This window comes from Salvia splendens, chromosome 7 (genome assembly GCF_004379255.2).
Source record: "Salvia splendens isolate huo1 chromosome 7, SspV2, whole genome shotgun sequence".
Classification (NCBI taxonomy): Eukaryota; Viridiplantae; Streptophyta; class Magnoliopsida; order Lamiales; family Lamiaceae; genus Salvia; species Salvia splendens.
The window spans coordinates 2,284,397-2,298,662 of NC_056038.1; the positions used below are offsets into that span (position 1 = coordinate 2,284,397).

At 33.6% G+C, this 14,266-nt stretch overlaps 2 protein-coding genes across 12 annotated transcripts; both read right to left on the reverse strand.

Moving 5' to 3' along the window:
• Positions 1 to 386: 386 nt before the first annotated feature.
• LOC121742486 (aspartic proteinase 36) lies at positions 387 to 4,783 on the reverse strand. The gene is made up of 10 exons (XM_042135626.1): positions 4,320 to 4,783; positions 3,746 to 3,875; positions 3,398 to 3,645; positions 3,089 to 3,316; positions 2,297 to 2,459; positions 1,862 to 1,935; positions 1,682 to 1,778; positions 1,295 to 1,361; positions 895 to 966; positions 387 to 776 (listed from the first exon to the last, which is right to left on the reverse strand). The coding sequence occupies exons 1-10, from the start codon at positions 4,562 to 4,564 to the stop codon at positions 601 to 603; spliced, it is 1,500 nt and encodes a 499-aa protein (XP_041991560.1). The 5' UTR covers positions 4,565 to 4,783; the 3' UTR covers positions 387 to 600.
• A 6,122-nt stretch (positions 4,784 to 10,905) lies between these two features.
• On the reverse strand, positions 10,906 to 13,414 carry LOC121742262. 11 transcript variants are annotated; one of them, XR_006038017.1, is made up of 7 exons: positions 13,131 to 13,260; positions 13,016 to 13,056; positions 12,833 to 12,896; positions 12,472 to 12,732; positions 12,201 to 12,272; positions 11,403 to 11,582; positions 10,906 to 11,300 (listed from the first exon to the last, which is right to left on the reverse strand). XR_006038017.1 is itself a non-coding variant. In XM_042135356.1 (6 exons), exons 1-6 carry the CDS (start codon positions 13,239 to 13,241, stop codon positions 11,538 to 11,540), a joined length of 594 nt encoding a protein of 197 aa, XP_041991290.1. In that variant the 5' UTR covers positions 13,242 to 13,260; the 3' UTR covers positions 10,906 to 11,537. The 11 variants fall into 11 exon arrangements, 3 of the variants coding, with proteins under 3 accessions (XP_041991290.1, XP_041991288.1, XP_041991289.1); XR_006038018.1 differs by having other exon boundaries at positions 11,403 to 11,661; positions 13,131 to 13,258; XR_006038010.1 differs by lacking the exon at positions 13,131 to 13,260 and adding an exon at positions 13,282 to 13,412 and having other exon boundaries at positions 11,403 to 12,272.
• Between the last annotated feature and the right edge of the window lie 852 nt (positions 13,415 to 14,266).

A 14,266-nucleotide genomic window follows, 5' to 3' on the forward strand; every position in this document is an offset into this window, starting at 1 on the left:
TTAATCCTAATTCTCATCCATCTCACTCTCACTTCAATTTGCATTCCCAATCATGTTTAACTACATCATTAGGCATGGAAAACTTGTTATAGCTTGAAAGTAATAATCAAAACATGCTCAATAACAGCCTAAAACCTCATAATCATAATTTTTTTCAAGAATTAACTCTCACACATATACTTACCAAGAATTGATTTTTGAATGCCTCTTCATTTCCTTCCATATAGAATTTAAATCATTTTGAAATGTAAAGATCACAATTGGGTTACCTTACATGTTTACAAATTTAATAATTTCTGATTTCTAGGAAGCGCATAACTAATATCCTTTCAAATTGAGCGATTATAATGATAATGTATCCCATTTGAAGATGTGTGATGTCACGCTTCTCTAAATTAAAAATAAATAAATATCTGTGCAATAAATCTACAAATTTTTAAGAGTGCAACAAGACAAGACCAATTCTATTCTAATAAAGATATAGTATCTTTTAACTTAAACTTAGAAGCCTGCAATTTTATCTAAGTATACAACATAGAAACTACCAAAGTGAAAAGAATTTACAAAAAACCTCGCACAAGAGATTCATCATGATTCATATCACAATAATGGGGTGACGCCAAAGAACGCTATATGCAGTAGTAGTGCTACAACGACGATCGGTATAAGCTTGGAAGGCGCATTATCTGCCGAGTTGCTATTGTCAACTTGCCCAGCATTGAAGAACTCTGTTTTACCTGTACTGGTGGTTGTCGAGACGTTCACAGATGACGAACCTGCAGAACACAGAGTTTGTATTAATGAGTGAGTCGAAGCAGTTTTTGAGATTGCTGGCATTGTGTTAAGTTGAGAACGGGAAGGAGAAGGATATCGAGCTGAGCAAGGAAAGCTTACAGTCATAGTTTGCCCATCCAATCCTTTGACCAGCTATATCATACACAACAATCTTATCTTTCAGAACAAGATCTGCAGGGAGAGGTGCCATATATCTCAATCAACACCGAATAAAGAAAGTCGAACATGGAGTCTGGAACAACACATAGATGACATATATCTTAAGCCTCATTCAGTACTAAAATTGACCATCCCAACACATTGGACAGAGATTTCATATATATATATATGTGGAATACAGAAATCAGATGAGCCCAGAAGATACGGGGTAAGCATTTTATTAGAGAATTTAACCAACACGAGCCTTATAATAGCTTTAAAACTTACTGTAACTGTTTGGTGTATAGCTGCATGATTATAAATATGCATAGATAGAATAGGGAAGCTGAAATATGCGTACCGCCTAAAATGGTAATTCCTTGACCCTGAATTTTCTGAATGCCGATGCACCACACTGCAGCACCACCCTATGCAAGCAAACCATTGCATATTTACCAAACATCAAGAGAAAGAAGGGAAAGACAGAGAGCTGTAATACGGAGTATAGTGAATAGCATATATTTAGATTCCAATCAAGGATATCCATAGCTGATTAAGAATAACTACTTTCTCCATAATGTAGTTGAGTACAACACATGTCAGCTTCAGTTTTAAATTCTAAGACCAGAGTCGCTAAATGCCTAACTCTATGACAAATCAAATCAGTATGTTTCCAGATGTAGTCAGGTGGAGGGCTAATGCTACAGTTTTTCTGAGAGATTCCAAATGCTACCAAATGTTGACTTACAATAGAATTCTGCTGCAAAAGATAGTCTTGAGGCCTGAGAATCATTGATGCACCACCCGCAAAGTTTAGAGTAACTTGTGGGAATATTTCTGAGACACTGGAGACGAAAAATAAAGAACAATTTAAGAGGAATGGCCAGAAAGATGTGCAAACGAGAATAATAAGTCTCAGATATAAAACCTCGAGGTAGTTAGATAACACTGATTTCCCTTTGCAAGCAAAGGGCGAACCGATCCTGAGACAGTTTCTGTGATCTGCAGGGCCAATAAATACTCTACATATCAGAGATCAAATACGATAAAATTCAGTATAAGTCATTGCTTTGCAGAACACTGTGTTCACTCTATTTGAAAACTACAATACAAGTTTTCTAAATTATAATTACAACACCACCATTGAATTATTCACAATCAGAACACTCCTATATTGGTTAGCAACAAAACAATGTTGTTTCATCAATATAACGACTCTGTTATAATGGAGGATGCAATACTAATCTTAAGAGATGGTTATGTGCAAGGCTTGAGAGTAATGCTTTAATTGCATATAATGGTAAAGATTCCATTGGTTGCACCATTTAACCAAAAATTGAATATGCACTCTTTTGAAACATACTGCAGTAACAAATGGATCGTAAGCCTCTTCCGCAAGGTATGCCAAAGTTGTGCCTGAATCAATTATTGTTCCACGGTTGCTTGAAGTCGCAAAAACAGATGAATCAATGCTGAGTGTCCGGCCATTTACAGCTATACTTTGTAAATTTACATTGTAATGTGGCCTGGAAAGATGGATGGAGCAAATATTTCAAATTGAGTGCTGGTGACATATCCAACAAGTTGAATTAGTGTAATTTCATAATATTCAGAATCTGAAGTATAGATAACACTTGCAACATGAAAAACAAAATCAAATGACAAGGCATAATCCTTAAACTACAGCAATTTAACTGTCAGAAAACATTCATGATATACAAAGTCAACATTCAGCACTCACAGTAGATAACTTTCCAAAACATATGAAGTAATTAATTCTGATTGAGGACACTAACAAATGCACATTAACTTAAGACATGAGTTCTAAGTCAAGAGTTGTTGAATTGTGGTTTTAGCTGTAGCAGACTGTTTATTTACCTATTAAGGCTAGTTTCAGATTTTCAAATCTTTAAGGAAAAGACCGAGCGTCAACACTCACAAATGTATCAAGTAGTTCCAATGACTACTAATACTTCAAGGCAGTTCAGCTTCAAGAGTCCTTTGTATCAAGGAGTACATTTCTGAGACTACGCTTTAGTAAAATCAAGCCGAAAATAAACAACGCTTTTACATGGGAGAACTTAAATTCACCTTAGATTAACAAAAATATGTGGAAGGCAAATAATTGAAGATTTTCTGGCAGGAAAATACATACTGTGATGGAACAAGTGGAGTGAAAACCATATTTGGCTCCACTATTTGACCAAGAACCAATATGCCACCACCACCACTCTCTCCTCTCAAACAATGAGAAAACGAATATGGGGTGATTCCCTGTGATGAAAGCTGTGAAATCACAGATAATCCCTGCTGTCCAAAACCAAATATACCATCAACTGCCCTATCTGGCTTGGTAAGGTCCCCAGTTTGTGATGTGCTACAACTGTGAAGGAATGTACCCAAGAAAATCAATTGATAAAAACAAGCACAAATGATAATTTAACTAGTACGAACAAGAACTAACCCGAAAACAACAGGTGCTGAATTATTTGAAGCCAATGAACTCCCAACTACAGAGTCGAAATACATCGAGTCATACACATAGTAGCCAGATGTCCCGCTGCCATCACCATACTGGAAGGTATACCCACACTGGTTCTGGCCCGAACAACCAGAATCAGAAGACTGAGCCCCCAGAGCACACCTCTGGTCAGAACATGAGATCGGTGAAGCCGTGGATGAGCTGGGAGGATCAAAAAACTCGAGCTCTATCTGTCGAGGAAAACAATGCATTTCAATAAACCATCAGTTTAAAATACTTCAAAAAATTAAATTTCGAAGCAATGGAATTTGCAGAAAATGTTTGACATACTTGCAGTCCACTGGATGAGGGACAGCCTTTACAGGGATTGCAACTAACCCATAGCACATCACTTCCAGTATCTATCTGTACATAGAATTCTTTTGCCGGAGTTCCCAATTTTACTCTTGTATAATATAGCCTGAGAAACAACCCAACAAGATAAAATCAAAGAACAGCCGAGCTTAAAAAATAGTATTAAATTCACACTAAAAATTGAAGAAATTTGTGCAGCATTCCGTCTGAAATTGAAGAATATATTCTCTACGAAAGTTAATTGCACAACACAACACATCACATTCAATCACGTTGGAATCAATTCAAATGCACTTTTGTAACAATGAAGCAAAGGTTTTTTGACTTCGACAGTTAATTCCACGAAAGGGACAAAGATTTCACAACAGAATCAGAATTAACCACCATTCTTCATCCAATCAGAATCAGGCATTCTGATATCCAGCTCATTTATCCGTTTATTTCCTTAAAGGGGAAATTCTTCGTAAAATGCCGCACATTCACCTTTCCAATCCAATCGCACAATCACAACAATCCAATAATAAATTAATTACAAAATTCAAAAACTCACCCAACAAGATAAGGATCATAGGTGCCTTCAACGGAGAAATCAACGACGCCGGAAGGCTGCTGCTGCAACAACCTACCGTGCCTGACTCGGTCGCGGTGCCTGAGTTGACTCACCCCAACTCCCTCGTGACTCGCCCTCTCCAAGCTCAGCACCATTCCCTTCCCCTCCCCATCCACCGACACCGCGAAAAGTAGCACCGCCGCCGCCGCGATTGCCTGAGCCACCAGAATTCTCGCCGGCGGCATTCTGCTATCCACACACCACCCCCTTTTCCCCTGCTTTTTCTCTCTCAATTTTTTTCACCTTTTCTTATGCTCTAAGCAACAATACGGAGATTATCGATATTTATACACGAATTTATATAAATATGTGAGACTATAATCAGTGATTATGCATTGTGTATAAATCTCTGTGTGCGCATGAATTTTGAGAGAAAAAGAATGAGAGAGAAAAGGAGAGAGAGAGAGGGAAGAACAGATAACTGCAGCTTTATAATTACGTAAGATGTGGATTGTTCGCTGCGGTTGATTGTACGTTGAATGGAAAAGGTTGTACGCTTACTTACTTTATGGGTATTTCTTTGTAATTTAGTAAAATCATAGTAAATCAATTGTTTAAGCAATCTACACCTGATTTTCCAAAATTGATATACAAAAATAAAATTTACATTTAAAAATTATGAATTTACAGTAAACCACTTTACTGAAAAGGTTGTAGGCTTACTTACTTTAATGAAACACTTTGCCGATGGCTAGTAGAGGAAAACATTTGTTAATTAAGTTGTGTTTCATAGTAATTAGTAATTGTAATTTTTTTAGTTAGGTTAGTTAACAAAAAAATTGTCAATAAATACTTAAGTTTCTTTTTGTTTTTTTAATCAATAGTCAGAATACATTTTCTTAATTTCATGATTTAAAAAAGCAAAATGATCTTGATAGATCGAGTTAAAATTACATTTAATCAATATTTAATCAACAAAAATTAATCTATTTTTTTATTTTGGGCCATTTTCTTAATTTGGTAGTTTTAGAAAATAGAGTGATTTTGATAGAGTTTAAATGATACTTAATATAAAGAAAACCAGGATAGTTATAAAATACAAATTCATATATTGTACAAACTACAAACTTTTTAACACGGTATCAATACAACGTCAGTATAATGTCAACACAATGTAAAATTTTAAGTTTTTGATGTCAACACAATTTCAATATAATATTAGCACAATATCAACACAATGTCAATTGTTGAAATTGTGTTGATATTTTCTATTGCTATTATTTTATAATATGTTGACATTTTTAACTGTCCAGATCATAGCTTGAAGTTTGTACTATATTTAGAGTTTGCATTTTATTACATCCAAAGAAAACCATTAGATTTTTAGCATTTACTCATATATAGGACTTATTATCGATTAACTACAATATGAACTGTATAAATACTAGTAAGATTCAGATAGACCGATGTAAAAATCGTCGTGATTTTATACCTACAAAATCGCCAACTTTGACGATTGTATTGACACAATTAATAAGTAATTTATTAAGATGATTGATACTCCTACAATGTCGACCCACCCTAAAATAAATAAATAAATTCATAAACAAAAATAAAGGCAATTGGTCCACCCCACCTATTATAAAACTGCATGCAACTGCAGCCACATTTGTCTCAAAATTCTCTACCACGACGCAACTATATTCTAGAATTGTTTCTAATTCTTATCCGATTAATTTGCCAAATAATACATTATGCACAATTATTCATCACGATTAATTTATCATTTTGGGTAACTCTATTTAGTTTAACTGCCCCTCTCAATTACTCTAACATAATTTCAGCTTAATGAGCCACGGCTGCCCTTATAATCAATAAATTATCATACTATTAATAATACAAAAAGAGTATTTACCATAATGACTATTATACCATTTATTAAGATCGCCTTATCATCACAATAATGGACGACAAAAATAAATACGACTGAACTATAATGAAACGGATTGAGTATTAATTATATCACATAAAAGCATACTAAAGCTTTGATTAAGATGAAATTATTTAAAAAAATTCACACAAGTAAGATATTTATAAAATTATTAAGATAGTGGCAATGATTGGTTGAAAAGAATGTGTTGTTTGATGAAGGATGCAGGTTACTACCCAAAACCATTAAATAGTGACAGTTTACTTAACAAGGAAAATTAAGTTATTTAATATTGATTAATTCTACATAATCAATGAAAAAGCTAATAATGGACCAACCAATATATATTATTTCTTAAACTATGTGGGGTCATCCCCTAATTCTGTATAAAGTTGGTTCATTCATCAGAAAAATAAAATTAAAATTAAATGTACGTGATCCACAACTTTCTTGAGATGCTAAAGCCAAGAAATTGCCCAAGAACCTTCTACAAAATATTATTTTATGGAGTAATATGTTTTGAGTCACACTTACCTTTATTTTAGTTTTATTTTTTTGCATGCTTTACCAAAAAACACGGTGCCTCAATAATTCAATTCTTTCACTTTGCCCCTAAGAAATGGACTCAAAAGCAAAGTGGGGTTCGCCTTTTTTTAGGTGGATTAGGGATCTAATTAATCTATACACTATAATAATGACGAAGTAAAACAACATGCACCAACTTTAATAATAGAAAAATAAGGAGTAATACTTTTGATGGATTCAATTAGTATTGATACAGTGAAACCAATATACCCAATTTAAAAAAAAAAACTTATTTTATGTACAAAAAAATAAATAAACATAAATTACTGGCACAACTGTGGAGTGTGAACCATTACTAAGCATGCAATATATATAATTTAATCAGTCTTCAGTATTTATATTATTTATCATTATATGGTCTTATATAAGTTTCACCGTCTAAATAGATTTGATATGTCACATGCAATGCAATTACGACGTTTTAATATAGTGTTCATTCATGTAATTAAAAATTTCCACGTAATTAATCGCATGTCTCAGAATAAATAAATCATCTTTCTCCTAATTAAATCTTTTTTTTAATGTTGAAAGTGTGAGTGTGAGTGTATATTAATTGTTCCAAGGGCTTTTAAGTGTACAAATTTATTAAAGCTTAATAATTTTATTAAATTCTCTTAATTTCGTGCAGTTGGTTGGATCAAATAAATAGATATCAACTTATGGGAACTGTAACTACTTATTGCGCTTTATGAAATTCTTAGTATTTATATTACTTTAAGATCGTCATTTATTGTTCTTAGGATTAATTAAATGTCGCTAAAGTCAATAACTCAGATGCCATGTTTGATTGGCGGGAAAGTAAAGCTGACAAGGAAAATGATTCCTGGGAATATGAATCCCGGGAATATGATTTCTAATAACTTTACTTTCCCGTGTTTGGAAAATATCAAGATTTCAAAGTTTATATTTGATTTAAACACTAAACTAAAATTATACTTATCATTTTTTATTTATAAAAAAGAATAATACATTTATTTAATAAATTATTAATTACAAATGATAATAATTATATTCTTTTATTTATTATTATGATGGATAGTTTAAATATGGATTATACATCATAATATATAATAATATAATAATAAATAAGATTATTATTATTATTATTATTATTATTATTATTATTATTATTATTATTATTATTATTATTATATTTACTAAATTTTAATTGAATAAATTTTATATTTTAAAATTTTACTACAATTTTATTGTTAATTACTAATTTATAAAGTAATAATTATTATATTATTATATAATTATAATTATATGTAATTATTTAATAAATTATTATTATTATGATAATAAAAACTAAATATAAATATTAATAATATAGTTATAATTATGATAATTTGAATTATAGTTATTTATTATCCTGAAATTAAGTATGGTTTATATTTTTAATTTATTTTTAAAATATTGTAATAAATAATAATAATAATGATGACGACAATGATGATGATGATGATGGTAATAATAATAATAATAATAATAATAATAATAATAATAATAATAATAATAATAATAATAATAATAATAATAATAAAACTATACTATATTGCATTAAATATGTAAGACTCCTAAAACTGGGAAAAAGAACAACTAAGAAAAGTTAGGATTCAAAATCCTGGAAAGTTGTACTAACTTTCCTTGTTTCAGGATTTTGATTACTTTCACAATTTGATTAAAAACGGAAACAAACACAGGAATTTAAAATTTAAGAAATCAGATTACTTTCCTAGACAGAATCCTGACAACCAAACATGGCCTGAGTTCACTGCAGCAAGATCTGGCCCTCCGTTGCCAACTGCGCTACGCCCCTGCGGGCTTAACTTTGAGTTCAATCTCTTTGAAACGTGAATAGATGAGAGAATTTTGGTCTTTCTTATGACCAAGATCTTTGCTACAATTAGATGTATTATTTCACAACTTTATGTGTGATACTTTCGAATGTCTATCCGGTTTTGAAACTCCGTCAAATTTATTGATATCGAGTAAATTTGAAGTGCTTCTGCCATAAAAAGGAATATATATTTAAATAAATACTACTACTTAAGTTCATAATTAAATATTACACTTTTATTTGACAATGATTTTAAATATGAAATAAAGTAGTGAAAAATGTTAATAAAACGTGTCCTAGTAGTATATGCGTGCAATGAGTTAGTTGAATGTATTATCCATTTATCGAAAATTGTAAAAGTGAAATGAAATATGTAGTGATGGATGAAAGAAAATGAAAATATGAGATAGTATTATAATGAATGAAGGAAGTAAATATAATCTCCTAATAGTCCATGTAGTTAACCTACCATTTCAAACTCGTATTGCTGTAAAAAAATTGAGAATGTTAAACGTCCACATTTAAATCAATATTCTAGTAGTATGATAATACCAAATGTTTCCTCAAATTTCCACCCAAATCTAAAAGGTTATTTTCCGTCAATTAATATTAATATTTTTTTTTATGATATTGATATATCGAGTTTGGTAGGAATAACTCGACAAAGAAAGTGGAGCACGTATTCTTGTCCGGTGCAGACGAATTATTTGTTTTTGTCAGTTTACTGGTTTCTATCTAACAATTTGTCCAATACCAAAAAGATTTCAGCCAGAAACCCAATTTCAAATCATCAAATAAATAAAACCCCAAATATTTATTTGAAAAATATAGTACTCCATAAAATTTCGATTTTATATAATTTTCCAAAAAAATATAATTATACTTATTTCGTGAAGCAATAACAATAAAGTGAGGAACCGAGTCAATGGGCGCTCTTTTTAGGCCAAATTAAAACAATTGGACTTATAAAATACCTTAAATAATTAACATTACAAGATTGTTTAAATGCACACGCCTGTCACAACAAAACCGCATCACGGCCATGTAGAAAACGCACTGTGAGTAATATATCGTGCAACGCAAGGAGGATAACCGAGGCAACGTTAACCAAGCATGTCGAACCGGTTAGACCGAACCGCACTGTGCACCCGGCCACCACAGTACAAATTAGGCTATAGAAAATCCCCGACTCGAACCGGCTCATGGTCAGAGCATCGCAACCGAGCCACGCAACGGCTAACCACAAGAATGTCAACACATGGTCCAACGATTCCAATCTCACCAATAATTGGAACGCGAAAACCACAAACGTTGAAGCTATGAATTTAAAAACCTTCATCTTCTTTGATGCCTCAACCGGTCCAATCTCCCGACCGCCCGGTCCGGTTTGGTCCGATCCGGTCGGACCGGAACCGGAAGAAAAATCGTCATGGACTAATGCTGATACGCCCGAAGTGAAAAACGCGACAACAAGCACGAAGGGGGTGAAAAACGCGTCGTTTTGTACGTGGAGTGAGAACGTGACGGACCGTACGATGAAGTCGATGAGGAGGCCGGTTTCGGTGGCCGTGACAAGGGAGATTATAATGGTGACGGCGAAGGCGTATGATAAGACGAGGGACAGAGGTATCGGTCGTAGGAAGATGGATGCGTAGAAAAGGAAGGAAAATCCGAGGACCGAGAGTCGGAGATGGTCGAAGAGGGATGCGTTGTTGGCGCCGTGGCGGTGGACTAAGGCGTAGGTGGATGAATGGCAAACGCGGACGGCTAGGATTCGCTTGAGGGAGAAGATGATGAGTTGTGAGATGGTGGAGCTTTGAAGCTCTAGAGATTGGAATCCAAGTTTGAGAGAAGTGATGGTGATGAGAGACCAGCATGAGAAGTAGAGTGAAGCAGAGATTTCCATGACTTTTTTTTTCTTTCAAGGATTCAAGAAATTTTATTTATGGAAGTTGGAATTATTGGTGGGGGAGCTGAATTTGGAGCTTAGGTGTTTTTTTTTTCTTGCAATATAGTAATGGATATTGATGAGACTATGAGATCTGGCCCACGTGGCGGTGTATTACTGGTACAATCAAACGTGGTTGACTTTTTAAGTTTTGAATGCAAGTTGTGATAGTTGACCGTTGACTTATTTTTCCCCTTCATATTCTTTAAGATTTATATAATTAAATTAAATTAAATATAATAAAATGACTCATGAATTAGAATATTGCAAATGAGCCTAGTAGTGATTTGTGGATTGGATTCAATCCCTTCGTCTCTGATTTATTGGTAATAGGGTCATAAATAAAACAAATATGAAAGTGCATAAAATCAAATGCATAGTGCATACGACCTTTGCAATCAGAATTCCATGTGGTCAAAACCATCTGGAAATAGATATCGAGTTAGACAGCTAGTAAAAGGATTAAAGGCAGCTACTCTTCCAAGACAACGATCTCGTTATGTCTTGTTTGCTCGATGAAGTGTCCTCAAATTTGAACATCGAATCAAAACATTTGTTTCTTACTTCTCTTCCTGCAATATGGATGTGCAACGTAAAAGCGACGGCACCTCCTCCTCTGTTGCTGCTCCAGTACCTGACCACCGTACTCTACCAGATTTGTCGAGTAAGAATGCATATCTGCAAATATCAGAGTTGAGGTGTAGGTAAGAAGCCACAAAAAATTGATCTGGGCTAACCACGAAGGTGGGGTAGAATAGAGTATGAAAGAAACTGATATACCCTGTAAGAAGATTTACTATTTTAAGCTCCTTCCTGAAGTAATAATGATCACCAAAGGAATAAACGATCTGCCTCTGCAGAGCATCTTGCTCTCTGCAGGCGCGGGTTTTCTCATGTACTTAAGAAGTAGTTTCCTTATGAGAGCTTACGTGACAATAACCATTGATCCGTTAAGGACACCAGCACAAGAGACGTGATCCTCAGAAACCTTTGACATGATTCACTTTGGGAATAGTAATAATGCTTCACATATAAGTTTCTGTATATTTGAGACAGATTATTTTAAAATTCACATTTTAAGTTTGCTCCTCAATTGTTTAAAAGGCGATAGTCTTCTATGTTCTAAGCTAAGTGGATAATCACATTGACTGCAGATCAACTATAGAGTTTCAGAGAGTGCGCATTAGAGAAGGGAAATGTTGCTCGGTCCACTGGTAGTTACAGGAATGAAAATAAATAAGCATGTTATAAATCATCACATTACCAAGGTTATAAATTGAAAAACAAAGATCAGGTGCAGTTCTTCATAAAAATGACAGATTCAATAGTCGGACATTATGTTGATCGTATGAGGTTTTATGATCCTATAACCAAGCCTATATGAAGTAGAGATAGAAAATCTACTGTAGCCTGTAATCAGTTCAAAAAACTGAAAGCAGTTGAGGAAATTGCAATAATCTCCATTTAGCAAATAAAGCACAACTAAGTTTAAGAGTTAAGGGCAAGATAAGAGCAAAAGATAAGTTTGACAGGTAAACCTGCTAGCATATGATTACTATTCAGAGAAAGATGCAATACCTCGTACAAACGAACATCACTGGAATGTGCAAATGCTTTCAAGCAGGGTGAAGTCCACGAGTCAACCATAGCCTGTCAAGGTAGCGAAAAAAGTTAAAAGCTAACAATTATGTCAACAAAAAGCGCCATAAGCCCAAGTTATCGCATAAATCAAGACCGTATCCATGCAAGTAACTGAGGCATCTGCTTGCCCCATGTCTACACCCAAAAGATGGTAACCTCATAAATGAAGATGATCTGATAATTAAGATTTGATATATACAAATCTCACCTGCGAGCTTTCCCGAAATGATAGACTTATTAAAGACGCCTTAGCAATGTCTGTTTCAGCAGTATCTGATGTCAACACATTCGTATCATTAGTTTTCGAGGTTAGGGGCAGCTTAGCCGTATTTGATGAGGACAAATTTGCTTCGTCTTCTTTGGAGGTCACGAGAAGTGTAAGCTTAGAACCATTCGTAAAGTAGACTTCGAGGGAAGGAAACTTGAGTGCTGACACTGCAGGAACTATAACCTTATTCGCTTTTGATACCTGCACCCAAGTCTCAAAATCTACAATCAAAACTCAACCTTATGCACTCAAAAATCATATAATCAAAATTCTAACTTAGCTTTAAAGTTGTATAACTTGCCTTCCCACGATGTTTCTCAAATTCATTCATGTCAGTAAGTATACTCCTACTCATCTCATCTTTACTGCCCTAATTCACACATGACCTTCTACATTAGCATCAGTCAAGCAAATTCCCATGCCTCAAATTGAAATTCAAGGTAAATGCATTAAATTGAGCAGAGCAACATCGACAATTACTCACATTCGATCTCGTGATTGCTTAACAGCCGCCTCATGCGCCAACTGCGATCAAATTACGCAATCAATTATACGAGAATGTCAATCGGAACAGATTCAAATGAGACCAATGACCATACAGGGATAAAATTCGAAAATTCCGTGGCGATTTGATTTGTATGATCGATCCAAATTAGTTCCGAAACCATTAAAATGCAATAAATTCGTCCCGGAATCGTAGGGAAGTCCATCGACAAGGGTTGCAGGGAGGGATAATGGAGGAATACTTACCCTCTCTAAAAAGCAAGCTTCCGCCATTAGCATTCCGTAATGCTGCTGAGAGAATTTTCCTCTATCTCAGCATGTTTTTCTTCGTTTAGTAAAACCCTTGCTGAATCTCTGTGTTTGCAGAATCTCATTCTAATTTGATCAAAACGATTTGGGCTTAAAATCTCAGATGCATTTTCATTTTCAAACTAAAGCCCAAGCCATTTAAAGCTTTCTTTTCTATTGGTAATCCAATTAAAGCCCACAATAAAAGTGAACGTTTAACAAAATTTATGTATATTCCCAAATAATAATAACAAAAATAAAAAATATCACATTAGATGTGTGTATATATTAAATACTCCATATTAACAAATGCAAATGATGCAGAACATATAGAGAAATAGACTGAACGGAGAATTAATCAAAGAAACCCTAGTTTCTGTGAAAAATGAGTATAACACTCTGTGTAAAAATAAATATTCAAAGTCTGTCTTTTAAGTTCAACAATGAAGTCTTTATATAGGCAAAGGAAATCCTAAACTTATGAAAAATAAAATTGAAAGGAAAATAAGCAAAAACGGAAAACCTAATTTTGTAGAAGGAAAAACAATCCCTCCTAATATTTTCCATCTACTAATTCTATTAACTAGGAAATAAATAAAATCAAAATAATAACTTGCTTAACCTCCAAGTCATATATTCTAGTATTAGATCAGTAACAATCATAATAATAACAATAGTAACTTATTATTATAAAATTAAATTTGTTGTGTATAAATCAAAAGATATGTAAGTATATATTTATAGTAATAATTTCTAAAAGTGTAATGAATTTAGATTAAATAAGCTCTTTAGGAGTTAGGGGTAAAATGGAAAAGATGTAATTGAGATGGACCTGAAATGTGATTAACGATTTTCCAGAGACCTGTGATAATATTTTTTCAAATTCAGGGATTTAAATCGTGCAAACCTCATTTTCTAGGGATCAATTTTGTAGTTCAGTCAC

Coding starts and splice junctions, on each gene's coding strand:
- LOC121742486 (XM_042135626.1), bottom strand. CDS start 4,564: ATGCCGCCGGCGAGAATTCTGGTGGCTCAGGCAATCGCGGCGGCGGCG. Junction 1,362..1,681: donor TTTTGCAGCAGAATTCTATT/GTAAGTCAACAT, acceptor TTGCTTGCATAG/GGTGGTGCTGCAGTGTGGTG. Junction 777..894: donor TGGATGGGCAAACTATGACT/GTAAGCTTTCCT, acceptor TGTGTTCTGCAG/GTTCGTCATCTGTGAACGTC.
- LOC121742262 (XM_042135355.1), bottom strand. CDS start 13,241: ATGGACTTCCCTACGATTCCGGGACGAATTTATTGCATTTTAATGGTT. Junction 12,897..13,015: donor AAGCAATCACGAGATCGAAT/GTGAGTAATTGT, acceptor GAATTAGGGCAG/TAAAGATGAGATGAGTAGGA. Junction 12,733..12,832: donor TTGAGAAACATCGTGGGAAG/GCAAGTTATACA, acceptor ACTTGGGTGCAG/GTATCAAAAGCGAATAAGGT.